The sequence below is a fragment of the Propithecus coquereli genome, unplaced genomic scaffold, assembly GCF_000956105.1.
Source record: "Propithecus coquereli isolate 6110/MARCELLA unplaced genomic scaffold, Pcoq_1.0 Scaffold261, whole genome shotgun sequence".
Classification (NCBI taxonomy): Eukaryota; Metazoa; Chordata; class Mammalia; order Primates; family Indriidae; genus Propithecus; species Propithecus coquereli.
The window spans coordinates 2,875,380-2,901,150 of NW_012148186.1; the positions used below are offsets into that span (position 1 = coordinate 2,875,380).

Below are 25,771 nucleotides of genomic sequence, written 5' to 3' on the forward strand. Positions count from 1 at the left end.
TCTCCTGTTCTCAAGCCCATCAGAGGCACCCCCGCTTCCTTTTGCATCCTTCCACACAGATGCTGATATAGTAAGTGGGTCTTATAGCATCGATGTTTCACTCTCATGGGCTCATATTTTTGGGTCCATGGGAAGTATCTTGACATCCTAGGTTTTGTTGCAGATGTTGCACATGGATTTTTGGTTTTGCTCTCCTAGTTGCTCTTTCATTTTTTTATGGGAAAGATACAAAAAGTACACTGCTGCCACTGCTACTGCCATCTTCCTAAAATTTGTCAGACCAGAGCAGGGCCAAGGTTCTCTAAGGTAACAGTTACTCCTAGGAAATAATAATGCATCCCTCTCCTATGGGAATCTTTGTTTCCCAGGGCTGCCCATGGCCACATGTTGTAGGGACTGGCAGATGCTGATGTGCAGGATTCTAGGGCATAAGATCTGGAGACTTGGTCCCCAAGTGAAAGAGGAAGATTGCTGGCAGGAAGTTGAAGTCATGGTAACAAGGATACTTATCACAGGCTTCAGGGAAGACTGTTCACAGCGGTGTTTTCTCAGAAGGCCCCTGAGTCACAGGTTCTGGAATGACAAGCCTACATGCATGGTCTTCCTAGACAAGCTCCTTTAGGAGTCCATAAACTGTGTTTTTCTAAATATGATCTGCAGACCACCTACTTCAGAATCAAGGGAGGGAGTTTCTATGTCTGTCTTTGCGTCCCTTCCAAAATTGTAAATCATGGGGAACTAAAGGATGTGACTCACAGCTACTGAGAGGAACCCCATCAGGACGCCTGCAAGCACCCCAATGGCCGGTAACACATGCCCCACTTGCAGGGCTGACCCGATTTCAGACTTCAGTTTTAATGGTAAAGCTGCCGACAGGAGCCAGGCTGGAGCATGCGCTCACTCTGTCCTCGCTCGCCCCATCCCTCCCTCTTCCTCTGCTCCACCCCTAGCCCCTGCTCCTCCTCCGGGTACAGACATGGGTCAGCCCAGAGTGAGGTACTCCGTTGGGAGGAAAACGAGCATCCTTCCGCCAGGCCTAGTTCAGTTCGCTTCCCTCGGCAGCGTCGGGCTCCGGAGAGGCGGGGGCGCCCCTCGCGATCTGGCCCAGGGTGCCCCCACGGCGGGCGCTGGACCCCTCGGAGCCCGTGCCCTCCAGCAGCTTGGCGAGGAAGCCCACGCCGGCCGAGCGCAGCAGGCCGCCGCCGGCGCACGCGTACAGCACGGGGTTCACGCTGCTGCTCAGGAAGGCGAGCGCGATGAGCACTCTGCGGGCCAGGCTCAGCCGCTGCCCCACGGGCCCTGACCCCGCGGGCTGGCCGGCCAGCGCGCGGCCCGCCTGGGCCAAGTTCACCGCATGGTAGGGCAGCCAGAAGGCCGCGAAGGCCAGGATGATGAGTGCCACCAGGCGGCCGGTGCGGCGGCTGCGGCGGAAGCGCCGGGCCTGCAGCCGCCGCCCGATGTCGGAGTAGCTAGCCACCACGGCCATGAAGGGCAGCAGGAAGCCCGTGATGGCCTCGAAGAGCAGATGGAAGGCCCTGTGGCCTTCGTTGGTGTACCTCGAAGAGCAGTGCAGGCTCCTGTTGTTCGGTACCAAGATCACCGTGCGGTACACGAGGACGGGCGTGGCCAGCAGAAAGGACACCACCCAGATCCCTGCCAGCACCCGCCTGGCAATCGTCTTGGTGCGCAGCTTCTGGGATAGGAAGGGACGGGCCACCGCCAGCGAGCGGTCCAGACTCATGGCGGTGATCAGCAGCACGCTGGCGTACATGCTGACTCCGCAGATATAGTGGCACAGGCGGCAGCCAGCCAGTCCAAACCTCCAGGTGCCTCGGGCCAGGAAGTGGAGGAAAAAGGGAGCAGTGAGCAATACAGCCAAGTCGGCCAGGGCCAGGTTCAGCACCAGCAGGGCAGTGACCGAGCGCTTCCGCATCCTTTTCAGGATGCTCCACACCACAAAGCTGTTGCCAGGGATCCCCACAGCCAGCGCCACCGACAGTAGGATGATAGCCAGCACAGAGATGAACATGACACTTAGTGAGGAGGACGCTACAGGAGAGGTATTGTTTGTTGCCATTGGAAGGACCTGGAGAGCAAGGGCGGACACGAGTATGAGGGTAGGGGACCAAGGGTTTCCTGACACCCTGCACACGCCTAATCTGAGTACTCTGGTCTGTCTCCAAGGTCAGCGGCATCAGAGGCACCTCGGAAATATACTGCCCCCATCCCTGCCTGATCCCCTGTCTTAAGGGGATCTAGTTGAGTAGAAACACTAGTTTCCTAACTGGGCCATGGGGCCCCTTCCTGGCCACAGACCCAATTGCAAAATGCACAGTGGCAGCAGCAGCAGCATTTCCGGACCTTTTCAGCCTCTTTTCCCTTAGGAGACCTGAAGCCCATAACCAGTCTGGGAGGCTTTCCTCGCCAATTCTGCACCCTTGAAAGGCTAGCTCCTCTGTCCCCTCCCAGGCCCTTAGCCCCTCAGTCCCACTGACTTCCTCCAATCACCTACGCACTCTCCCCAGAGATGCCCAGGGTTCACCAGGAGTCACAGTGATAGGGAGGAGTTCAAGGACAGGCGACAAGGACAAATCCTCCCAACTCTTCTTACACTGGCCAAGCTTTCTTTGGAGATTCCTTTGCACTTTCTCTCATGGCTGCACCTGTCCCACCCCCACCCCTACTCCCAGGATACTTACTTACAAGCTTTGCCAGGGACTGGTTGGAAGCTGGTGCCAATCCCAGGGTCGGGGCAAAGTGGTGTGGCCTATCCCTGGATCTGTCCCAATACCAGGGTCCTGGCCCTGGGTCTGGGTGCTGTCAGCCAAGGCAGCCAGAGAGGAAGTGCTACAGAGCAGGGGAGGCAGAAGATGCATCTTCCTGAGGGTGGGGCTGAAACCCCCACCCCTCCCTTCACTAGGAGGGGGGAAAGTCTTTGTGTTCCAGGGCAGTTCATTGGGGAGGAGGACTCTTGAGGAGTGAGGCAAGATGAGAAGAGAAGGGGCAGTGAGAGGGGAAAAAGGGGTGGGGGAAGTGAGTAGGCTGGGGTGTGGCCTCAAGATGCAGGTCTAGACTGGAGAATTGAACAAAGTAATGAATCGTATCCTGTAAGAGAAGGAGGGCAGGAAACCAGAAAGGAGAAATGGGTTCAGATTGAGAGGCTAGAATACTGGTATCTTTATATCTTGTGTGAATAATGTAGATTTTTTTTAGGTTAATAGGAAGTGTAGGTTAGAGCTGTAGGTTCTGGGTCTGGGTCTGGGTTTGGTAACATCATGGTTTAAAGACGGCATGTTGGTGAATGCCGAAGAGGGCAGCACCCTGCCCTTGGCTTCAGTTCAAGCCATGACGTAGGTTGCGGGAAGAGGGCCATCTTCCAGCACCCTCCATCCCACTCCTTACTTCAAGGGATTGGTTCCATTCAGGTCAAAAAATTATCCAGTCTCTTTGGTAGAAGTCAAAATCCAGATGGTCTCCTTGGTATCACACAGAGTACCAATTTCTTCCCTTTCCCCCAGCCACTTGCCTTGCACTTGTCCATATGGTTACCTTGCCAGGTCTGGATTTAAGATCTGGGTGCTGGGCAAGGAGATTGGAACCACTTCTCTCCTACCTTCCCACGCCTACTGTCCAGTTCTCCTTTGGACACACAGAGAAGGTCAAGGCTGAGATAGGCTGGGCTGAGCATGATAGGAGTGGGAGTGAGGGGTCAGGAGCTGTGATGCCTCATGCCTGCCCTGCCAAGAGGGAAAGCCAGGAATGTGGAAAGGTAAAAAGCCCCAAAAGGGTCACCCTTCCCTTCCCAGTATGGAGAGACATCTCTTTTCCTTGAAGTCTCCTGCAGAAGCTAAGAACTAAAGATTCCTTCTTTCAATCTGATGATGAGCCTTCCTGCTTCCCTTTCAACTCTGTCACTTCTCGGGAAAGATGCAGGGTGTAATGGTGTAATGGCATTTGCTGAGGTCCCTCACCCTTTCCAGAGCCCCCTTTTTTGAGAAAAGCCAGAGCAACATTAACCCAGCAGCTGTCAAGCAGAGGATATGATGAAAAGAAATGGGCTGAAACCGCAGCAAGAACTGAAGGCAGAGTTGAGGAAGGGCTTTCTGATCACATTGGGTGTGTGAGATGAGGAATATGTAACAGAGGAAGTTAGGGAACTTCTGCCCCAGCACACAAGGTCAGAAAGAAGTCCCCAAAGTCTGTGTTTAAAGATAGAAGCTTCCAGCTCAGAGCTCCAGGGGTCAACCAAAGGCCACTTCAGATAAAGACTGGGTTGTCTGCCGGGTGCGGTGGCTCACGCCTGTAATCCTAACACTCTGGGAGGCTGAGGCATGAGGATCACTTGAGATCAGGAGTTCGAGACCAGCCTGAGCCAGAGCGAGACCCCATCTCTACTAAACATAGAAAAATCAGCCGGGTGTGGTGGCGCACACCTGTAGTCCCAGCTACTAGGGAGGCTTAGACAGGAGGATTGCTTTAGCCCAGGAGTTTGAGGTGGCTGTGAGCTAGGCTGACGCCATGGCACTGTAGCCTGGGTGACAGAGCGAGACTCTGTTTCAAAAAAAAAAAAAAAATACTGGGTTGTCTTTGCCTCCTATCTCAAGCTGCTCCCCACCCCCATCTCCCTTGATGACCTTTCTTCCCCCCACCCAGGACTAGGTACTCTAAGCATATACCCTGCTGTCCTAGCTCAGAGCTATACTCCAATCCCAGTTGTGGTGGCCTTGGCATGACCCTGGGGACCGGATTTCCTTTGCTCTCTCTTGGCCTCTTCTAGGAGGAGTGTGAACAGTCACTAAAGCAGAGTCCGGGGTGATGCGGTCAGGGTAACCAGTGACCAACCATCTCAGTTTGCCGGGGGACTATATGGGGCGGGGACAATGGATTTTCAGTGCAAAAACTGGGAAAATCCTGGGCTAAGTGGAATGAGTTGGTCACCTTAGTGATCACATGTGTGTGCACATGGATCTCTCCTGAAAAGAATTCCATTCTGCCTCCCCTTAATAAAACATGTCAGGATCTGGAACAGTTTTTAGACTTAGAGGTAGATCCAAAAGGTGGGGGCTGAGAAGTATTGGGGAAGGGATTAAGAACAGCTAGCAGAGTCTTGGGAGGAGTCAATACTTGGCAAAGAGAAAAAAGAGAGAATGGAGAGGTGGCACCTTCTGAAAAATTCTTCCTGTCCCCCACATATTCCTGCCATTCCCCATACCGCCTCATCCTCAACCCCCAAACTTCCCCTGGTTTAGTGAGTACCTGCTCCTGGGTTCCTTTTCAAGTCAGGTAGCCTTTGGAGGAAGGGTCAGATGGTCAGAGAGGAAGGTAAGTCTCAGACTTCCAGAGCCCCTACACCATTGTCCACTCCTTGTGTGCCTCTCTCCCACTGTACCAACCACAAAACAGACAGGAAAACTTTCCTTTCAAACCCCACAGATTTACTTTCTCCTTCCAGAGACAGTTTCTTCGCCCAGGAGGCTATTGTAGACCTAAGAATGGATCCCATTCCTACTCCTCATCCAAGCTCCCATACCTTTCCTTCCTTTTTCTCTCTTCATTTCTAGAGTGGTTGTATGGGTTGGCCTGGAAGAATCAGGGCACCTGGCCTGGGGAGGTCAGGGCAAGATGCCACTGAAGGCTGGCACCACCCAGCCCTGGTCTGACCCAGCAGAGAACTAGATGGCTTCAGTACAACTCAGGCATGATGAACCACCAGAGGGAGCACACTTAACCATCATCTAATGGCTTCCTAGTGTATTTCACAATAATAGCTATTGGCAACAAGTAAGCAGCCCTGGCACATGGGTACATGCCAACCTGCAAGCACACAATAGTCAGTTAACATGGACCATCACCGCCCTCATAATCCCTCAGCCTGGAGCAACCTGGCCTGCCAGCCAGACCCAAACTGTAGTCAGAGGAGGGTCCCGGAATGCTCAGGGGCAATGAAAAAGCGTAGAGAGGAACAGGCCTGGTTGTAGGGTTTACTGTCAAGGGTCCCATTCCTGACTGTCCCTCTCCATCCCTCCACCAGGGTCCCCATTTCCCCTGCCCAGGCCCACCACTTTTAGCTGGGGAGTAGTGCGGAGTTCCATGGTCCCCTCCCTAGAACGGCCTCCCCCTCGGGCCTCTCCAGAGCCCTCGAAGAGCCGTGTGAGGAAACGGGGACCTGCTCGGGGCAGTAGATCCCCGGCGGTGAAGACATAGAGCACCGGATTGACGCTGGAGCTAAAGAAGGCCAAGGCCGTAGTTCCCGCCCGCGCCGCCTGGCCCGCCCCGCCAAGCCTCGCCAAGGCCCCTTCCGGCGGAGCAAGCGCGGCGGCCGCCTGCAGAAGGTTGACCGCGTGGTAGGGGGCCCAAAGCAAGCCGAAGGCGAGCACAATGGCGCTCACCAGCCGGCCCACCCGCGTCCCTTGCCGCCCGGAGCCCCAGCGGGCGCCCCGCAGCCGCGCCAGCGTCACGCTGTAGCAGCCGAGCATCAGCCCAAAAGGAAGCACGAAGGCGGTCAGAGTCTCCAGGCTCAGGTGGGCGGCGGCGTGGGCCGGCGACGGGTGGCACAGCTGGCACACGCGGTCCCTCCACAGGTGGCGGTAGACGGCGGCCGGGACAGCGAGCAACAGGGCGGCCAGCCAGACGGCGAGCAGCAGGCGGCGCGCCAGGGCCGGGCTGCGCAGCCGGGGCGCCAGGAAGGGGCGGGTGACGGCGAGGCAGCGCTGCAGGCTGAGCAGGCCGGTGAGCAGCACGCTGGCGTACATGCTGAGCGCGCACACGTAGTACACCGCCTTGCAGCCCGCCTGGCCCAGCGGCCAGGCCTGCGCCGTCAGGAAGGCCACGAAGACCGGCGTGAGCAGCAGCACCGCGCCGTCGGCCAGCGCCAAGTGCAGCACGAGCGTGGCCGCCAGTGGCCGCCCCCGTGCAGGCCGCCAGCCCGCCAAGCTCCACACTACGAAGCCGTTGCCAGGGAGCCCCAGCAGCGCCGCCAGCAGCAGGAAGGCCGTGCCTGTGGCCCGCGAGGCCTTCCAGCTCAGCAGCGTCTCGTTCCCCGGGGGACGGTAGCAGACCGACATCCTTCTTGGCCTACAGTGGGGTGGAGGGGCCACAGAAGGCGTTCAGGGCTGGGCAGAAGCCCACGTTACCTCTGACGCCAGGTGGGAAGGAACTGTGCCTCCCCCTACCCCCTTCCTGCAGCCTGCCTCTCTTCTGTCTGGGAGCCTTGACTTCCTAAACTCAAACAGTACTCCTTGGAACTCAGATCCCCTGCTCCCAGTCAGCTGACCTCCCCCACTCTAGGCTCCTTCCCAGAACCCCAGGACCACACTCCAGGCTGTCACTATCTCCACCTCCACCCTTCTAGCCTGGCTCCTCCTTCTTTGTCCAGCCCCATTCCTTATACCTCAGGGCAAAAGTGGGTGGTGGGGAGTAAAGTGGCATGAGCAGATCTACTTACACAGCTGGGAGCACGCTGGGTTAGGGTTCTCCAAGGCGCCTAGGAAAGCTGAAAGGCGAAGCAACAGTGGGTGAGGTGTCTACTCCTGTCCTGCGCCTGTCACATTTACAGAAGGTGAGGCGTGAATGGGGAGGGACAAGATGGGCTCATCCTGGGCCTTCCTGGGGCCCCTCCCTCACCCTCCTCCTTCCCATCACTAACACGTCCAGGCGTGTGAGAGCCTGCCTCCCCAGGAAACAGGAGGGGAGTAGGAGCACTCTGCTGAATCCTGACCCTGGTCCTCCTTCTGTTCTCATCCCTCCCCAGCTCTGGCCCCAATCTTCCCAGCCCACCTTGTGCAGCACTGATGTTCCCTGGCCTTGTTGGCCTGGACGCAGCAGAGGAGGTGATCTGAACTCATTCCCCCAGCTGCTCTATCTCTGCCTGTTTCCAGCCTCCTTGTCCTGCTGAGCCATCCTGCTTCCTCAGCTCCTGGCCTGCCTCCTCCCATCTCTTGCTTTGGGCCCTGTCCCAGTCACTCCACCCCCAGGGCTCTCACTGGGCTCTCAAATGTCAGCTTTTCCATGTGAGGCATGGTGCTAAGGTTCGGGGGCTGGGGAGGTAGGGGATGCACAGAGGTATAAGGGGCTTATAACCTGGTTGGGGAGTTATAATACACAACCTTGAAGAGGCCACACTACCAGGCTGCACTAAGATACAAGAAAGGGTACAATGGTAAAGACATACTGAGAAGCAGCCCTCTCTTCTTAGAGAGATCAGGCAAAGCTTGGAGATGAAGAGAATTGAGGGGGGCCAGGAAATCGAGAGTTGGAGAAAGGAAAAGAACTCTGCCCAGTCAATAGCCGGAACTGGGGTTCCTTGGGAACCAGGACACCAGGAGTATTATCTTAGTTTGGGCTCCTCCACAGCAGAGCCTGAGTTAAGGACATGGGCACAGGTTATGCTGTATTTGGAAGGTGAGCTCAGGAAGCCAGAGTGAGGGAGCAGGGTAAGATAGGGAACAGGAAAGCCAACAAGAGCATGTTATTGAGTCCCTTCAGCAGGCATTGGGAACCTCTGCCCAAGACAGAAGACTGGGGCTTGCCAGATTATTTGAGGATTATCCCGGGGCATTAATGATTAATGCCCCTAAACTTGTAGCCTGTACTTGTCAGGGAGTTGAGTGAGCTGCCAGAGTCTCTGAGGATGCTTATTCTGTCCCAGCTGGAGTTGCCCCAAAAGTGGTGGCAGGGGAATTCCCACAAGGAGTGTCCCAAACTGTCCAGAGATGGGGCTGGTTGGGATTCCAAAGAAAGAAGCTCACATACAATGTGATCAGTCCAAAGCATTTATTAGGGGAACTTACAGAGTGGGCTGCAGCAAATCCTCATGACAGTGAGCGATGTTCTACCTAGGTATGTCCACAAAAAGGGAGTCAAGGTAAGGAGTTTATATATGAGGGTTTAAGGAATTTGGCTTCACGTTAGGGCCAGTTTCTTTCTGTGTTTTGGGCAACAACCTAAACCCTGAACACCTTTATCAGTGCCAAGGAATGGTTAAGGCCTTGGCTTGAGCTCAAGCCTGCAGGAGAAATGCAGCTGGCCGGGTCACAGAGCAATCAAGGCACTCTGTTTCTCAGTCAGGACACACAGAGAGAGTGAGGAAACTGGGGGACCCTGAAAGGGTCCTGGGCAGGAAGGCAGAAATTGTGTTCATTTGAGGGGTTCAATGTCTGAGCTTCCATGCAACTGTCCACCACAGCTGCAACTGAAATCAGAGATGGGACACAGGGTACCCAAAGCTAAAGTCCTGATGCCACCAAAGGACATCTCCTGCCCCACTCACATCTTCTTCATGCCCATTGGCAAAGGAAGAAGGTGACAGAGGTCACGACTTCAGTGTGGCTGAAGCAGATAGTTCCGGAGAACGAAGCCAGAGCAATGTTGTGCCAGCCCCTCCCCTGGACCAAGGAGGTAGGATCAGGTAAGCAGGAAGGCCAGGGTCCCAGACAGAACCCTGGTAATCCTAGATCAGGATCCATTCTCTCCTCACACCTCTCCAGGGTGTGACACACTGACTTACCTCTCATTTTCCCCAAGCCCCGCCCATGCTCCCATCCATTTCCCCAACCTCAGCCTTGCCTCCCTTTCCCTAAAGCTGCAGTGTATGGCTCTTCCAGTAGGTGGCAGCACATACAGTGCAGCACACATAAAATGCCCCTTCTCAGAGGCTGGGAGCCAGAAACTGTCCCTAGAAATTCCTTCCACAGAAATAAAAACACGAGACATCACATTCCATCCTTTTACATTTATCCATCCATTTACCCTCACAACACATGCCCTCACCAGAGACACACGCACAAGCTCCTGTAGCATTTGCTGGGCAGTTCTTCCTCCATGACCCCATCTAGCCCCTCCTCCCTCCCTCCCCTTGGACTTTGCCTTCTTACTGGCCAGGCAGGGGGGCCAGAGTCCAGGCTTGACTCATTCTCTACCTCATCCAGGGCTGAGATCCCAGCTTTGTAACAGAAAACACCACTTCAGCCCCAGGACAACAGAGAGCCACCCAGCCCAGAAGCCACTGGAGAGGCAACTCTCCTCCTCTCCACCATGGAGTACCTCTCAGCCCTCAACCCAGGCGACCTCGTCAGGTGACTTCTAACCCTTCTCTCTGCCTTCCAACTCTAGGGATATGGGCAGGGCAGCAAAATTGCATTCAGCCCTAGGAGACTCACTCGCTTGTGCCCCATCCTGTCCTGCCCCCACTCCACAGGGGGTTGGTCCAGCTGCTGAAGTACACCCCCACTCCATGGTCTCTCCCTCTCTCCCTCCTCTAATCTGCTACCCTAACCTGCAAACCTAGATCCCTCCCTCCCTAGCCCTCCAGCCACCCCACCCCCATTATCCCCACAGTATTCACCAAGCCCCTCTGCGCCCCTTCTTGACCTTTCTTCCCAACTACCAGGTCCGTGTCTAATATAAGCTCCAAGTTTGGACGTAGGGTCTGGACCTCAGCTCCACCACCCCAGCGACCTTTCCGTGTCTGTGATCACAAGCGGACCATCCGGAAAGGTCTGACAGCTGCCACCCGCCAGGAGCTGCTAGACAAGGTGGGCCAAGTGCCTGGGTTCTTACAGCAGGAGCAGCCAAGGGGCTGAGAATAGTGACAGCTTGGGATGAAGGAGCAGAAAGCTCTGAGGCCTCACAGTTGCCCCTGCCCCTGAGGGCTAAAAGCAGGGCGGGTAAGCCCAATGACCTCTGCTGAATTTGGGTCAACTGGTTTATTTTCCACATAGTGAGCGTTTCTTTGGGAAAAGGGGAAGCAGTAGGTGGTAGCAAGGGTTGGAGGGATAAAATTCAGAAGTCAATATGGAAGGGCGATTTGTATGACAAATCAAGTTCAAATCCTGTTTCTGCCACTTCCTAGCTGTTATACCTTGAGAAGTTATTCAACCTATCAAAACTTCAGTTTCTTCATCTACAAAAAAATAATAATAATACGTCACCTCCTAGGGTTGTTGAAAGGAGTAAAAAGGGATAATGTAATAAGTGTTCATGCACATAGCGACTCAAAAAGGCTAAACACTATTACTCCAAACAGTTCTGCAGAACTCTGAGGATGGGGAAAGAGGTGGGATGTTGTAAGTAAGATAGAAGGATGGACTGGAAGAGAATCTGGCTAGCTTTTGGATTCCAAACCAGTAGGAGTGGCAAGTGGCTTGGAGGAGAGCAGGGGGAGATGACAATGACATGGTAGGAGCAAAGAGGAAAAAAGTCAGTCCCTAGTGAGGGTCCCCCAACAACTAAAGAACAATGAGAGCTGCAGCCTTTAGAAGGGATGGCAAAGTGCCAGGAAGTAGACTGGGGGTGTCAACCAGTGTCTAGGGCCAACCAATGGATGCTGGGCAGCTAAACAGGAGAAGGGCATGGGATAAGATCTGCCCCTTCCTTCCTGCTTCTGGCCACTGTGCAGGCACTGGAGACCCTGCTGCTGAGTGGAGTGCTAACCCTGGTGCTGGAGGAGGATGGGACTGCAGTGGAGAGTGAGGACTTCTTCCAGCTGTTGGAGGATGACACATGCCTGATGGTGCTGGAGTACGGGCAGAGCTGGAGCCCCACCAGGGTGAGGCCCAGGCTAGGGCTGCTTAGACCACCAATTCTTTATAGCTCTCCCAAGCTTCTTCTCTAACCTAACCCTGATCTTGGGGGCCGAGGTGCTGGGAGAGCTGTGGAGTTGTCAAGGACATCACATAGTGCACAGACAGTCCAGGGAAGGGTGGGTCTGATCCAGTGCTGATGGGGATTAGTGGTGGGTGGCAGGGCGTGAGGGTTCATTGCACTGATGGGGGTGCCCTACAGAGTGGAATGCTGTCCTATGGCCTGGGTCGGGAGAAGCCCAAGCACAGCAAGGACATCGCCCGCATCACCTTTGATGTGTACAAGCAAAACCCTCGAGACCTCTTTGGCAGCCTGAACGTCAAAGCCACATTCTACGGACTATACTCCATGAGTTGTGATTTTCAAGGGCTCGGCCCAAAGAAAGTACTCAGGTCAGAAATCAAAATGTCATACTTCCCCATTCCCAACAGCTGGACAGTCCCCATAATTCCTGCTCTGATACCCACCTACCCTCGGTTAGCTCTTGCTTATGGAAAACCTTCAGCCCTCAGCCCGATGGCCTCCTCCCAGGTTTCCCTAATCATCTGATATCCTCTTGTCTCTGCCCTTCAGGGAGCTCCTTCGTTGGATTTCCATGCTGCTACAAGGCGTGGGCCATATGCTGCTGGGAGTTTCCTCCACCCTTCGCCATGTAGTGGAGGGAGCTGAGCAGTGGCACCAGCAGGGTCGCCTCCATTCCTACTGAGAAAGGGCTCTGAGCTTCTGCCCCCAGACTCATTCCAAGAGACACACTCTGAGGACTTTGACAGCATCAGGTTTCAGGCCCTGCAGACAGTGCAGGCTATATAACTTACCCTATTTCCCCACTGTCCTCTGACCCCATTGTGACAGAATTCGTCACCATAATGCCTTATACCCCAAACCTATACCCTTACCTGAAGAATGCTGTCCCTTCCTACCCACATTTCCAGCCTCCCACTTAACCTGGGGAAAGGCCACAAGCCTGTCCCCATGCATCTTAATCTCAGCCTGACTGCTGCTACATCTAGATCCCTTACGAATTCCTCCTGTCCCTAAGCCCCAGCACACTGATGAACAGATCTTCTCTAACCTTACCATTATATCTCTGTCTCCATATCCTTCCCCCTCAAAATAAAAACATTTCAATAAAAATATAAAAATGTTTACCAATAAGACTTTTGAATCCAATTTAAACCGGGAAAGAAATGGGATGCTCCTCTTTTCACCCTCTCCCATCAACTACCAATTCCAGATCCAAAGGCCTCAGCCTTCAAGTATGGAGTTCAATGCCCGCCTCCGCTTAGCCACCACACCCTGCTGCTGTTCCCAAGCCTCTCGTCGCTTCAGGAAAGTAGTCAGTGCCACATTTCGAGCCACATGGTGGCCAAAAGGGTCTCTTATCAGCTCCTGGTTCTGCTCCCCTGCAAAGGAAACCACTCACGTTTAGTACCACCCATGCTTGAAGACAGACTCTACTTGGAGTGAAGGTCCCTCCATCTTCCTCAGACCCTGGACCTGACACTCAGATAGACTGAACACTCCCCAAAGAAGAGAAGCCAAGAGGAGGGGTGGAAGCAGAGTACTGCATAATCAGTCAGTAGAGGGGAAAGGGAAAGCAGATTGCTAAGAATCCGTAAGCAAGAATACTTTTTGGAACTGAAGTCTCTGCTAAATTTAAGTCCACTCCCCAGCCACTCAGCTACCTGGAGTAAGAAAAAAGAAACTCTGGAAACATCAAAGAGAGGTACTGGTACTCACCCAGCTCAGTAGCAATTTCCTTCCGGGCCCCCAAGGCTGCTGCATTCCAGATGGCATCTAGCACTCGGCTGCCATGGCGACTACAGGCCAGAGCCACATACTGTCCCTGCATTGAAACAAGCAAGGTAGGTCCCTCTAGGAGTCCATGAAAGTGTGTTTGGGGGGAAGGGGGAAGGGGGAGTGAAGTTTCTGAAGAATTCAGAGGCTAAGTCAAAATAATCTAGGAACTACGTATCTTCTCTTTTAAGGTATAGTCCTGGGGGAAGCTCATATGCTCCAAATGGATGATGGCGGGAAATCAAGGCAGAAGCCAGAAGTCTAACCTTTAGGGTCTGCAGCACACGGCGGCGCTGTTTTCGTGTCACAGAGGGACTGGTCAAGATGGCATCCAGCACATGGGAGCCAGCAGGGCTTTGGGCCAGAGCCAGAAGTTGTGGTCCTGTCAAGGCACCCAGGCTTCGAAGTACAAGACCAGGAGTGGAGAAGTGCAGCAGATGCTGGAGCAGTAGAGACCCGAGGACTGTCACTTCCTCCAGGGCCCTAGCTGTGGCCACTTCCACCTAGAAGCACAGAGATAGGAAATTAGGAGGCAGCCGCCATGCCAGGTGGATCAGCCCATCCCCAGGATAAAGCTACCTCCACGTAGATGAAGTCAGAGATCTCACCACCCTCACCTCAGGAGAGGCTTCCTAAGCCCTGCAAGGCCTGGCCCCCTATTAGTCACTGGCTTGGCCTCTCCCCTACCTCACCTGGTGCTCCGCAGGCACTGCCCCCTCCTCCTCCATCAGTCCATAGTACACCTCATAAGCCATCAAAGTGGCAAAGAGAGGTACACAGGCCACTTGCCGGGATGAAGGCTCTGCACAGTGGAATGCCTAGAGGGGAAGACAAAACATGATGATCCTGAGAACTTCCCTACCCCTAACCTCAACTTTCTAGACAGGGAAAACATTCAGAAAAGGTGAGAAGGCCTAACTCCACAGGAATGTAAGCTCTATGAGGGCAGTATCTCATCTGCCTTATTGTATACCTAGCCTCTATACACATAACAGGGGTTGAATAAACATATATCCCTTAAACAAACTTCTCTCTTAGTTCTGGGAGATAATTTTCATTCCAGGGCTGTGAAATGGGTTTGGCCTCATTTTTCCCTGTATCTGTAAACTCCCTAGGCACTAGATCTCTTGGGTCCAGAGGTACAATGACTTAAGATTAGATAAGTCCTAACAGATAGAATTTGGACCAACAACATACATGGATCACAGGTAACATCCACTCACCTCCAACAGCAGCTGCAGGACCTGGGCTTGGTGGGCCCCAACTCTGCGGCAGGCCCCCACCAGGGCAACAACTACCCCTGGGTGGCCCTGCGCCAAGACAGCTTCCAGGGCGGGGCTCAACTCCTCAAACACAGGGGACAGCTGAGGGGAAACATGGGATAAAGAATCTTTGGCATTCTGGTACTGGTGGGCTAAGTTATTCAGAGAAATCTTCCCACTGAAAACAACTAAAAATGCTAAATAAAACATAAAAAGCGCAGTGGCTCACGCCTGTAATCCTAGCACTCTGGGAGGCCAAGGTGAGAGGATCACTTGAGGTCAGGAGTTCGAGACCAGCCTCGGCAAAAGCGAGACCCCATCTCTACTAAAAATAGAAAAACTTAGCCAGGCATGGTGGTGAGAGCCTGTAGTCCCAGCTACTCAGGAGGCTGAGGCAGGAAGATCACTTGAGCCCAGGAATTAGAGGTTGCAATAAACTAGGATGAGGCCACAGCACTCTAGCCCGGGCAACAGAGCAAGACTCTGTCTCCAAAAAAATAAAAAATAAATAAAAATTTTTTAAAAATCATAAAAAGCATTACCAATATCAGGACTTTTGTTTGGCTGGACAAAGCAGAGGACAAGGGGGCAGTCCTAGAGGTACCGCCTCACATAGGAAAAGGGACCTTAAATGGCCCCTCTCTATCTGTAAGGGAAAACTAGAGCGTAAGGGCAGACTAGAATTAAACCTACCCTTCCACTCTAATTCACAACCCACGAGACTACAGGGAAGCCTGTCTTGGTGCTAAGCAGCAAAAGAAAAGAGAAGCTATGGCAACAGCACCAGCAGTCATGTGGACTTGTAGCCAAGTACCCAGAGTCTGAGTGGGCCACGGAACCTCAAGCTGCAAACTTGAATTAAGCCGGTCTCCTACTTGTACTCATACCTGAGAGAAGCCAAAACAAATCCTCTCTGAGAGGAGGGCACCTTCATCCTAAGCTCTGGAAAACCTCGAGGAATAACTTTTCAAGGGCGATGGTCAGCACGTTGTCAAAGATACATAGAGACACGCATACAATGAAATAAGGCCCAATGATTAAGAATTAGCAGAAAGACACCCAGCCCAGGTTTCCAACTCACCAGCTCAGGGGTAGTGATCGCATCTAGTAAGCGCTGCAAAGGGAAGTTGGCAATGGGATGTGCAGCCAGGGTCTGCAGCTGGCCCTGGAAGTGATCCTCAAAGAGGCTCTGGAGCCTTGGGGGCTCCAACACCAGCAGCACCTGCTCTAGGAGTCTGGAGCTCGTCTGATCCCGCAGAAATAGCAGTAGGGGACTGAGGACAAGAAGGGAATCAGGCAGTCTTAATGTCTCTTCATCCAAAATACAGTTGCACCACATCACCTCATTCATTTCACACAACCCCACCAACCTTGGTCAATCCTGAGGCCCTGACCATACCTGCCATCTGCTGAGGAATTACGAGTACTCAGATAGTCAATCACAGCATTGCAGAGATGGGCACAAAACTGGGGCCATCTGCGGTGTAAAATCTGTAAGGCCACTTGAAGGCAGAAGCTGGAGATCTTGTCGGTGATAAACACTGTGGGGAAAGGGCCAAAATAAAGTGGCTTTTCCCAAATCCAGACAAACTGCACAACCTCAAACCTGAAGCAACAAGATATAGGAGACCATGGACACAAAGGGTCTATACATAGCGCTTTGCAACATCAAACCCAACAGGTTTGAAAAGAACAAGAATAACCTGACCTAAGGGCCTTGCTTGGTGGTAATCACCACCAGAAAAGTAGACTCTAGACCCTCCTCCTACCTCCCTCCTTACCAGCAATGTCCTTCAGAAAGCAGGAGCTCAGGTCCTGAAGGCAATTCAAGAAGGTTTCAGGGACCTCAAAATCAGTTGGTTTACATTCCCGAGCTGGGGCCCTTTGTGCTTCTGAAGAAAGATCAAGAACATGTGCAGTGGTAAGATCACAAACGGCCACCCATCAGGGAAAAGAATTCCACAGATGAACAAGGATTCAGCTTGGAGATGCAGAACAAATGTGACACAACGGAATGTCTCTTCTGGATGATTCAACTTGGACTATATTTCTGTTGTAATTTCTCTGAGAAACTTCAACCAGCTCCCCCATTGCTCATAGGAGATGGCTCAAACTCCTCAGCCAGGTATTCAAGGCATTCCAAAATCAGGCCTCATTTAAATTCTCTAAACTTATTTCCCAGAGTTTTTCAAAATGTAGATCACAGCCTATGACTGTATCATGAAATCAAATTAGTGGTCTCAGCCAGCATTTTTTTTAATGAAATAGAGCAGAATAAAGGAAAAAAAAAAATCAGAGTGGGTTGCATGTAGTAAAGGTATTGTTTCCCAAACTTTTGCTTGAGTCCAGTATGTGCATTTACACATGTGTAGGTTGAGTCATATTTTAAAAAAAACTTCTTACCATGGGTTTTGGTAAAAAAAAAAAAAAAAAGCAGCTTAAAATCCATTGTTCTCTATGACTCACCTCCTCTTCCTGCCCCTATCCTAATAGCTGTCCCCTCAACTGTAGATCCTTACCTCTGGGCCTCTGCACACACTAATCTTTGGCCTGCTAAGCCCGGTCCTTATCTTTCTGCTAATTCTTCAAGGTCAAGCTCCCCCATGAGCTTATGTCTCCTAAACTTCCTAAACTCTTGTTCACACTAGGTCCACTTCTCTCTCTTGTAATACTTACCAGATAATTGGGAGCCATGGGGCCTGGCTCTCTCAGACTCCAGGATAGTCCCTCCTAACACCTGCAGCAGAGTTCTGACCACGAAGCTGCCATGTGTGTCTCCACAGTAGAAAAGAAAATCATCACACACCTCAGCAGCTAGTCCCAGGACAAGCTCCTGCAGGGTCTCCATGGGACCATCCTTCCCATCCTCCACTTCCTCCTCTTCTGCAGGACTCCCCAGCAATCGAGGCAGCTGCAGCAAAGCACTTTGTAATACATGGACCCCACACCGGTGACAGGCCACAAAGCGCAAGTTGGAGCGCAAAGCAGCCCATACTCGACAGAACGGTTTCAAGGGACTGAACCCCAACATTTCCTGCAGCATCTCACTGCCAGTTCTATTCGTGGACAAGGCTAAGGCCTGAGCCTCCACTTCCTTCAAAATATTGTGCACCATCAGTTCTGGAAAGGTGAGGAAAGAAATATTTTAAAGAGACTGAGTAGAGAATATAGTTATATTCCATCATTTAACTAAGGAGCGGGGGCCGAGGAAGAGGACCCGGGAAATTAAACTAAGTCCCCACGCCCTGGCGAACCCCAAAAGTTTCCTTGCCTGTCCTGGATTTTATGCTCTTGGTCTAAACCCCGAAGTTCCTCCATACCTCGTTCTTCCCCAGTCGTGGGAGACTCTTTCAGCGCGGATAGCGCCCGGCGGAAATACCCCAGAGCTTCGGAACTCAGGTGAGGGTGCGAATCTAAAGACGGCTCCGAGCGCCCATCCGGAGGTTGTCGCTCGCGGCCTGGTGAGGGGCGCCCCGACCCCTTGGCCCCGCGCCCCCGTTTGCCACCAGCTGGGAACCGGCGCCGCACCTTGTGGGGAGAGCGCAGACCCAGCCCCATGTGTGCTTCGGGACCTTTCCGGCTGCAAAACCTTCCTTAGCCAAAGACCAACTCTCTACGCCGTCAGGCGTGAGCCTGGTCCCGACCAAATTCAGAAACCCTGGCGCTCTCCTGGCGCAGCCTATACGTCATAGTTCCGCGACGGCCCTTACTGAGCCGAGGTGGGTGTGTCTCCATATCGCTCCGCCCCTATTTGCGGGCCCTAAGCCCGGCCCAGGACTCCCGCCCCTCCGCCCCAGATAATCGACCCAGGTGTTATGATGCGATCCTTGAGCTTTGCTTCCACATCCTCAGTTCAACCCGCGCCAGAACCCGGACTTCCACCCCAGCCGTAATCACCTCGTCCCGTCCCTGCGGCCAGAATTAAAGTTCTCCAACTACAGGTATGGCGAGCTAGATAGCACGAGAACCCCAGAGGCAGCACAGGTGGCAGGTAAGGGGGCGAGCTCCTCCTACTTAGGTCTCAGGGTCTCGGGCTTCGCGCTCCTGCGGGACCGAAAGCCGCGCCCCTGGCTCGGCCGGACTAGGCCAGGCCGGGGCCAGAGCTCCAGGTAACTCAGGACTTTGTGTGGACGCGCCCTGAGGCTACAACGGCAGATTGCCCACCCAGCCCCACTCAGAGGGTCGCAGTAGGTTCCAGCACTGGACAGCCCCACCGGCCCCTTTAACATTCCCTGGGGCCTTGCAGAAGGGACAGTTAGCCTTGCCCTGGGGGTCGCACTCAGTTGTCCTTCCCTGAAACTTCTCTCCCTTCAAAGGATTCCGACCTGTCTTCCCCTCTTAGCCCTAGTGGGGTCCCCCCTCCACACACACTCTGCAGGATTCCCTCAGAGCAAGTCTTTGCTTCCACAGACTTTCTGCCTTTGTCTATGAGTCATGGCAACTCCCATGAAGGGCCAAGTGTGTGTGGTGACTGGTGCCTCCAGGGGTATTGGCTGTGGCATCGCCTTGCAGCTCTGCAAAGCAGGTGCCACAGTTTACATTACCGGCCGCCATCTGGACACCCTTCAGGCCACTGCTCAGGAGGTGAGTGCTTCCACCAGGACCACAACTGTAGACACCACCTGAGGGAGCCCTTTGGTTTAACCACTCCCTCTCCTAATCCTTTACCTGAAACTTTAACATACTCAACAAGGCATGAATATTTACTCAAAGTGGGATAAATAAACCCCATAAATAACAAACTTCAGGTAAGGTTGAATTTTGCCACCAAATGGAAAGACTTTGTGTTTGAGAGCTTCAGGGATTTTGGAATTGCAACTGAAGAGTTGTAGACCTGTGCTTTTCTCTATTTTAAGTAAGACTTTATTCAACTGTACAGTTGACTTCTCTACTGGATTTCAGTTAAATAATTGCCCATGATTTGCTAGGCATTGGGTAGAGCACTGGGGTTACCAAGACTGATAATTTCTGCTCTGAAAAGATAGAGTTCATCAAGAAGTCAGGTGCAGAAACCAATCATTTCAATGTAATGTGAATATGGTAAGTTATAAGAGGGAGATATGCACAGAATGCTTTAGGAGCATGGAGATGAAATGGGAGAGTGGTTTGGGAAAGCATTCTGGAGGAGGTAGTTATTGAACTGAGTCTTGAAAGGTAAGAATTAGGTAAAGGAAATTACCCTCTACTTTCAGAGTGCAATGCCTTCCACATGATAGGCCTCAGTAAATATTTAAATTATTAAATATTAACCAAATTTTTATCTTTTTTTTTGAGACAGAGTTTTGCTCTGTTGCCCTGGCTAGAGTGCTGTGGGATCAGCGTAGCTCACAGCAACCTCAAACTCCTGGGCTCAAGCAGTCCTCCTGCCTCAGCCTCCCAAGTAGCTGGGACTACAAGTGTGTGCCACCACACCCAGCTAATTTTTTCTGTTTTTAGTTGTCCAGCTAATTTCTATTTTTAGTGGAGACGGGGGTCTCACTCTTGCTCAGGCTGGTCTCGAACTCCTGACCTCAAACAATCCTCCCACCTTAGCCTCCCAGGATGCTAGGATTACAGGCATGAGCCACCATGCCCGGCATGCTTTAGATTATTAAACCTGAGATCCCAATCCACCTTGTTCTGTGGCAGGAGGGCCTTTCATTCCTGAAACTCTTCAGACACCAGAGGGCAGTATTGCCTGCCATGTTGCCTCAGTGCTAGCTTTCTGTGATTGCCTTCTCAGTTGTCAAATCCAGTTTGGTTGGGGGAGTAGTGTTATGACTCACGATTGATTGTGTGTGAGCTCTTGTCCCCTATCCCTCTCCAGGCGCAATCCCTCGGGGGCCGATGTGTGCCCGTGGTGTGCGATTCAAGCCAGGAGAGTGAAGTGCGAAGCCTGTTTGAGCAAGTGGATCGGGAACAGCAGGGTCGTCTGGATGTGCTGGTCAACAACGCTTATGCTGGAGTCCAGGTACCCTTTGAACTTTGATCCCAGCTCCACACTACTGACCTCTCACTCTGACCCGAGTCCATGTCCCCAGTCGTCCCTTCCATCAACCAGCCACTCACACCTTCCTGCCTTCAAATCACCCTATTGATCACCCTCCCTGTGCTTCCAGACAATCCTGAACACCAAGAATAAGGCATTCTGGGAAACCCCTGCCTCCATGTGGGATGATATCAACAATGTTGGACTCAGGTGGGTGCTCCTCTTGCCCCACCCTCAGAGCCAGGACTCCCATCACTCACTTAGCCAGCTCAACAGCCAGACCTTTCCCCATGTTCCCTCTCTTTCTCCCTCTGCCCCCTCATCTCTTTCTTCTCCCTTCTGTTCCATTTGTCCCACTTATCTCTGGAGAAGTTCCATCCAGGTGAGTCTGTACCTGGGAATGTCAACTTCTGCCTTGTTTCTGTCAGTAATTTTTATCTGAACAAGGCCTTGGCCTCTCTCCTGCCTTACTCTCTGCCCATCCAAAGGCAAGACCCAGAAAGGAACTTCCTCCTCTCAGTAATATACACGACCTATCATCTACATTTTCAGAAATGGTTAGAGGGAGAAATTGTTCTGTTTTGGATCAAGAGAAGTTTAATAAGAAAGAGTGAGCACCAGCCTTCCTTGGCCTCCACATCCTCACTCCAGACCCATAGGCAAGGGCACTGCCAGGTCAGAGTTTGGAGGGGAGGGATGTCTTGGGGTCACACACATATCTGGCACAGGAGTGAGATGAAACACAGCACTTAGAATTTGCCCAGCATAATGTGTACCAGTTATGTCTCTATTATCACTGGAATGATGTTATTATCCTCTCAAGTAATTAAACTACACTTGACAGATGTGATCAGTCGTCACCTGTGGAAGCTACCAAGAGAGTATTTGCAAATCTGTGACAAGAGCTCATAAGAACACCCACCACTCTGATTTTGGTACTCTGGGGGCAATCCCAAGGAAGCAGGATTAGACTGCAACTGTGATTTCCAAAGTGGAAGAAAGATTGTGAGGACACAGGGGCGTGGTCAGCCCAATGGCAAGAAAGGAAAACCCTAAGAGCTGAAATTGGCCATTGCCCTCCAGAGGGAATGGAAAAATTGACGTGTAAAACATTATTTCTATGTAAACTAATCCATACATTCAGTCAATTTGAATTATAGCTCAATAAGACTCTTTCGAGGAATTGACAACCTAAAGCTCAATGAGAATAAATGTGTGAGAACAGCTGGGAAAATTCTGAAAACAGAAGATTAATGTCTTGTGGGTGAGGGGAATTTGCTTCCCCAATATGTGACATTGCCCATATTAAAATGTATGATTATATAATAGTTAAAAGAAAGCAGTACAGGTATAAAGATAGATGATAAGTCAATGAAATAAAATTTACCTAGAAATGATATATTTTTTTTTTTTTTGAGACAGAGTCTAGCTCTGTTGCCCGGGCTAGAGTGCCATGGCATCAGCCTAGCTCACAGCAACCTCAGACTCCTGGTCTCAAGTGATCCTTCTGCCTCAGCCTCCTGAGTAGCTGGGACTACAGGCATGCGCCACCATGCCTGGCTAATTTTTTCTATATATTTTTAGTTGTCCAATTAATTTCTTTCTATTTTTTTAGTAGAAACAGGGTCTCGCTCTTGCTCAGGCTGGTCCTGAACTCCTGACCTTGAGCGATCCACCCACCTCAGCCTCCCAGAGAGCTAGGATTACAGGTGTGAGCCACCGCGCCCGGCCTTATTTTTTTTTGTTGTCCAGATCATTTCTTTCTATTTTTTAGTAGAGACGGGGTCTCGCTCTTGCTCAGGCTGGTCCTGAACTCCTGACCTTGAGCGATCCACCCACCTCAGCCTCCCAGAGTGCTAGGATTACAAGCGTGAGCCACCGCGCCTGGCCAGAAATGATATTTTATATGTCAATTTTTCTTTAAACAATTTTGTCTGTACTTGTTCTTTTATAGTTTTTCCATGTAGACCCTGTACATTTCTTAAGTTTTTTCCCCCTGAATTATTTTGTTTGTAATTGTTATTTTAACAGAGTTATTTTCTTCCATTATGTCTTCTGAAGTTGACTGTTTCTCATCTGTTGGTGTTAATGGGACTGGTTTTCCTCTCAGAATGTGGCCTCAGGCCCTCGGACTACCCAGGTCTGCGTCAGCCCCAGGCAGCCTTGCCCCAGCTGACCACAGCCACAGGAGGGCAGAGGAGGCTGCCAGAGGCTGCCAGGCCAGTGTTAACACAGCTCATTCCTTCTTCTCTGCCCCACCTTCTAGAGGCCACTACTTGTGCTCAGTGTACGGGGCACGGCTGATGGTACCAGCTGGCCGGGGGCTCATTGTGGTCATCTCCTCCCCTGGGGGCCTGCAGTATATGTTCAACGTCCCCTATGGCGTGGGCAAAGCTGCGGTAAGGACCCAGTGGCATAGGAGCTGGGGCGGTATAAAGCAGTGACGGTACCATTCCCCAGCAGTCAGGATGGGAAGCCTGGCTGCTCTCACCTCCCCCTCTGCCTCATCAAGAGACAGTTCCTTTGCTCAGGCTCCTTTGGTCAGTAGAACAGGCATTGCACTGGGGAAGGTGGACAATTGAGACCTCAGGGCTCCTGGGAAGGGCAGGGGGATGGGGCAACCCTGGTGGAAGCCGGGAGGGAAGGTGACAGGGCCACATGCCCTGGCTCTCACCCTACCTTCCATCTCTCCACAGTGCGACAGGCTGGCTGCTGACTGTGCCCACGAGCTGCGGCGCCATGGGGTCAGCTACGTGTCTCTGTGGCCAGGGTTGGTGCAGACAGAACTGCTGAAGGAGCATATGGCAAAGGAGGAGGCCTCACAGGACCCGCTGGTTAAGCAGGTTGGCAAGGGGAGGGCGAGGAAAGCAGAGAATGCAGGGGAATCTGCCTCTCCGTCCTCAAGGACAACACAATAACAAGAGTAAATACTCCCACTCACCAGGTGCTCATTGTGGCAGACGCAAGGCTGAGCATGGTACACACATTATTTTCTTTAATCCTGCAAGGGAGATAATGTCTCCATTTTACAGATGGCAAAACTGAAGCCCAGAGAGGTTAAGAAACTTGTTCAAGGTCACATATGTCATAAGTGGAAAGGACATGCACACACGCCAGATCCCACACACTTGACCCCTGCACTGCACTAGCCTGGAAGGTCCAGGCAGTAGCTGGCATGGCACTACCAGATCCTTCCACGGGAAAGGCAGCGGGTCCTGGTGCCAGGGTACAGGGCTTGCCAGGATGTGAGGAGGAGCAGCCCTGGTGCCTTCCAGAACATTGGGTCCTGCAAGCCTGGCACGAGGTCTTTGGCTTCTCTTTCTCCTGGAACGGAAGTTGAAAGGGGGAGAAGGGATTTGCACAGGGATTTGGGATTTGGAAATTAACCCTCCACTTCTCTGCCCTGTGTTTCAGTTCAAGCCATACTTCTCATCTGCAGAAACCACAGAAATGAGTGGCAAATGTGTGGTGGCCTTGGCAACAGGTGAAAAGGGTGGGGGCAGCTGGTAACAAGAAAGGGCATAGAGGACCTACAGGGCAGTGGCCCCCAGTGCCGGGGTCTGGTTCGGGAGGCAGTTGAGGAATACACCCTTAATTTCCACTGGCTTTCAGGGGCCCAAAGGGTCAGGATTCCCAGTTTGAGGTTTGGGAGCCTTAGGAACTGGCTCCTGGGAGGTGTGGCCAAGAGCCAGAGAGCCAAGAACCTTCCTAGCAATGGAAAGAAACAGTTCTCCAGGGCTCCTGAGTCTGTCACAGTGGTGCCCTGTCCAGTTAGGCCCAAACTGTGTCACTACACACTCCCGTGCCTGCCAGCTCCAGCGCTCTGTGTGCCCACAGACCCTGACATCCTGAGCCTGAGTGGTAAGGTGCTGCCATCCTGTGACCTTGCTCGACGCTACGGCCTTCGGGATGTGGACGGTAACAGTTCTGTCCCTACAGCCAGCCTTGACTGCTCTTCCTTCTGTTCCCTGTGCACTCCTTCTCCCTCCATCTCTTAGCCAATGTTGGGGTGTCCGAGGAATGGAAAATGAGGGTCTAATCCTCCTCTTCCTATTGTCCCCAGGCCGCCCTGTCCAAGACTATTTGTCTTTGAGCTCCATCGTCTCGAATGTCTCCGGCCTGGGCTGGCTGTCCTCCTACTTACCCAGCTTCCTCCGTGTGCCCAAGTGGATTATCGCCCTCTACACTAGCAAGTTCTAACCTTCCTGGCAGGTGTCACAATTATGCTTCTCTCCTCATTTGGGCTGTGGTGGTTGGGCCTATCTCTGTGGAATACAGCAGCCTTTCTCGCCTATCCATACCCTTGACATGAAGAGCAGACCTCTGCCTTGTGTCCGTGGTGAGTTCTGGGGGCCCTCATATGTCCTTCTTTGTGCCTTGGTTCTCCTCATCCCTACATTTTACTTTTTGTCTCACTATTGAAAAATGCTTTGGGAGCTAATAAAGGTCTCATTTCTACTTCAGTGTGTTTTTTTTGTGGGTTTGGTTTTGTTTTGTTTCTGAGACAGAGTCTTGCTCTGTCACCCAGGCTGGAGTGCAGTGGCATCATCATAGCTCTCTGCAACCTCAGCTCCTGGACTCAAGCAATCCTCCTGCCTCAGCACCCTCAGTAGCTGGGATAACAGGCATGGGCCGCCATGCCCGACTAATTTTTTTTTTTTTTTGTAGAGATGGGGTTTCTCTCTTGCTCAGGCTGCTCTTGAACTCCTGACCTCAAGCGATCCTCCCACCTCGGCCTCCCAAAGTGCTAGGATTACAGGCATGAGCCACCGCACCCAGCCTTCAGTGTTTTTGAGAGCTGATTTTGTGCTTAGCAAAGTGTTAAATACTTGGAGAAAGACTCAAAGATGTACAAATGTATAGGTTCTCAAGGGGCTCTGCCCCAGGATAAGGCCCCTTTCCTCCAGACCTGTTCCTGCTCTTCCCTGCAAGGCCTGTTTCTCTGGCCACAGCTGGGGAGCAGTGTTGCTTCTCCACCAGGAGCAGGCACGCCCAGTCTCACACTGCTTCCCCACCCCCTCATTCCACCATCTCTTCAGGGTTGCCTACTGCCTTCCAGCCGGGCCTCATCTCTGAATGAGGACCAATCCAGCAAGGGCAGATTCCTTGTTTATGATTTTTTGGAATTTGGGGAGAAGCTACTGCCTGAATCCAAGTGAGTGAC

At 52.3% G+C, this 25,771-nt stretch overlaps 5 protein-coding genes across 7 annotated transcripts; 2 read left to right on the top strand and 3 right to left on the bottom strand.

Moving 5' to 3' along the window:
* Window positions 1–839: 839 nt before the first annotated feature.
* Window positions 840–2,813, bottom strand: LTB4R (leukotriene B4 receptor). Of its 2 annotated transcripts, none has more exons than XM_012647326.1 (2): window positions 2,704–2,813; window positions 840–2,086 (listed from the first exon to the last, which is right to left on the bottom strand). In XM_012647326.1, exon 2 carries the CDS (start codon window positions 2,075–2,077, stop codon window positions 1,037–1,039), a length of 1,041 nt encoding a protein of 346 aa, XP_012502780.1. In that variant the 5' UTR covers window positions 2,078–2,086; window positions 2,704–2,813; the 3' UTR covers window positions 840–1,036. The 2 variants fall into 2 exon arrangements, with proteins under 2 accessions (XP_012502780.1, XP_012502779.1); XM_012647325.1 differs by having other exon boundaries at window positions 2,700–2,813.
* A 2,909-nt stretch (window positions 2,814–5,722) lies between these two features.
* LTB4R2 (leukotriene B4 receptor 2) lies at window positions 5,723–7,677 on the bottom strand. The gene is made up of 2 exons (XM_012647329.1): window positions 7,447–7,677; window positions 5,723–7,135 (listed from the first exon to the last, which is right to left on the bottom strand). The coding sequence occupies exon 2, from the start codon at window positions 7,062–7,064 to the stop codon at window positions 5,988–5,990; it is 1,077 nt and encodes a 358-aa protein (XP_012502783.1). The 5' UTR covers window positions 7,065–7,135; window positions 7,447–7,677; the 3' UTR covers window positions 5,723–5,987.
* NOP9 (NOP9 nucleolar protein) lies at window positions 7,015–18,295 on the bottom strand. Of its 2 annotated transcripts, XM_012647328.1 has the most exons (12): window positions 17,960–18,295; window positions 17,316–17,759; window positions 16,421–16,531; window positions 16,039–16,180; window positions 15,721–15,913; window positions 14,601–14,741; window positions 14,070–14,195; window positions 13,644–13,880; window positions 13,321–13,426; window positions 8,790–8,834; window positions 7,445–7,492; window positions 7,015–7,074 (listed from the first exon to the last, which is right to left on the bottom strand). In XM_012647328.1, the coding sequence occupies exons 1-12, from the start codon at window positions 18,195–18,197 to the stop codon at window positions 7,022–7,024; spliced, it is 1,884 nt and encodes a 627-aa protein (XP_012502782.1). In that variant the 5' UTR covers window positions 18,198–18,295; the 3' UTR covers window positions 7,015–7,021. The 2 variants fall into 2 exon arrangements, with proteins under 2 accessions (XP_012502782.1, XP_012502781.1); XM_012647327.1 differs by lacking the exons at window positions 7,015–7,074; window positions 7,445–7,492; window positions 8,790–8,834 and adding an exon at window positions 12,709–12,983.
* CIDEB (cell death-inducing DFFA-like effector b) lies at window positions 9,627–12,731 on the top strand. Its single transcript, XM_012647330.1, has 5 exons — window positions 9,627–10,073; window positions 10,388–10,532; window positions 11,396–11,545; window positions 11,782–11,972; window positions 12,154–12,731. The coding sequence occupies exons 1-5, from the start codon at window positions 10,033–10,035 to the stop codon at window positions 12,284–12,286; spliced, it is 660 nt and encodes a 219-aa protein (XP_012502784.1). The 5' UTR covers window positions 9,627–10,032; the 3' UTR covers window positions 12,287–12,731.
* Window positions 18,296–18,431: 136 nt separating the features above from the next.
* Window positions 18,432–25,070, top strand: DHRS1 (dehydrogenase/reductase (SDR family) member 1). The gene is made up of 9 exons (XM_012647263.1): window positions 18,432–18,580; window positions 19,050–19,223; window positions 20,446–20,589; window positions 20,738–20,817; window positions 22,874–23,006; window positions 23,304–23,450; window positions 24,022–24,091; window positions 24,445–24,525; window positions 24,671–25,070. Exons 2-9 carry the CDS (start codon window positions 19,074–19,076, stop codon window positions 24,805–24,807), a joined length of 942 nt encoding a protein of 313 aa, XP_012502717.1. The 5' UTR covers window positions 18,432–18,580; window positions 19,050–19,073; the 3' UTR covers window positions 24,808–25,070.
* Window positions 25,071–25,771: the final 701 nt, after the last annotated feature.

Excerpts from the sequence above, each read along its gene's own strand:
- DHRS1 (XM_012647263.1), top strand. The coding sequence starts at position 19,074 with ATGGCAACTCCCATGAAGGGCCAAGTGTGTGTGGTGACTGGTGCCTCC. Across the intron at positions 19,224-20,445 it reads TTCAGGCCACTGCTCAGGAG|GCGCAATCCCTCGGGGGCCG; the intron begins GTGAGTGCTTCC and ends ATCCCTCTCCAG. Across the intron at positions 24,092-24,444 it reads TGTGGTGGCCTTGGCAACAG|ACCCTGACATCCTGAGCCTG; the intron begins GTGAAAAGGGTG and ends GTGTGCCCACAG.
- NOP9 (XM_012647327.1), bottom strand. The coding sequence starts at position 18,197 with ATGGGGCTGGGTCTGCGCTCTCCCCACAAGGTGCGGCGCCGGTTCCCA. Across the intron at positions 17,760-17,959 it reads CACGACTGGGGAAGAACGAG|AACTGATGGTGCACAATATT; the intron begins GTATGGAGGAAC and ends TCACCTTTCCAG. Across the intron at positions 13,427-13,643 it reads GTGTGCTGCAGACCCTAAAG|GGACAGTATGTGGCTCTGGC; the intron begins GTTAGACTTCTG and ends GTTTCAATGCAG.
- LTB4R2 (XM_012647329.1), bottom strand. The coding sequence starts at position 7,064 with ATGTCGGTCTGCTACCGTCCCCCGGGGAACGAGACGCTGCTGAGCTGG.
- LTB4R (XM_012647326.1), bottom strand. The coding sequence starts at position 2,077 with ATGGCAACAAACAATACCTCTCCTGTAGCGTCCTCCTCACTAAGTGTC.
- CIDEB (XM_012647330.1), top strand. The coding sequence starts at position 10,033 with ATGGAGTACCTCTCAGCCCTCAACCCAGGCGACCTCGTCAG. Across the intron at positions 11,546-11,781 it reads AGAGCTGGAGCCCCACCAGG|AGTGGAATGCTGTCCTATGG; the intron begins GTGAGGCCCAGG and ends GGTGCCCTACAG. Across the intron at positions 11,973-12,153 it reads GGCCCAAAGAAAGTACTCAG|GGAGCTCCTTCGTTGGATTT; the intron begins GTCAGAAATCAA and ends TCTGCCCTTCAG.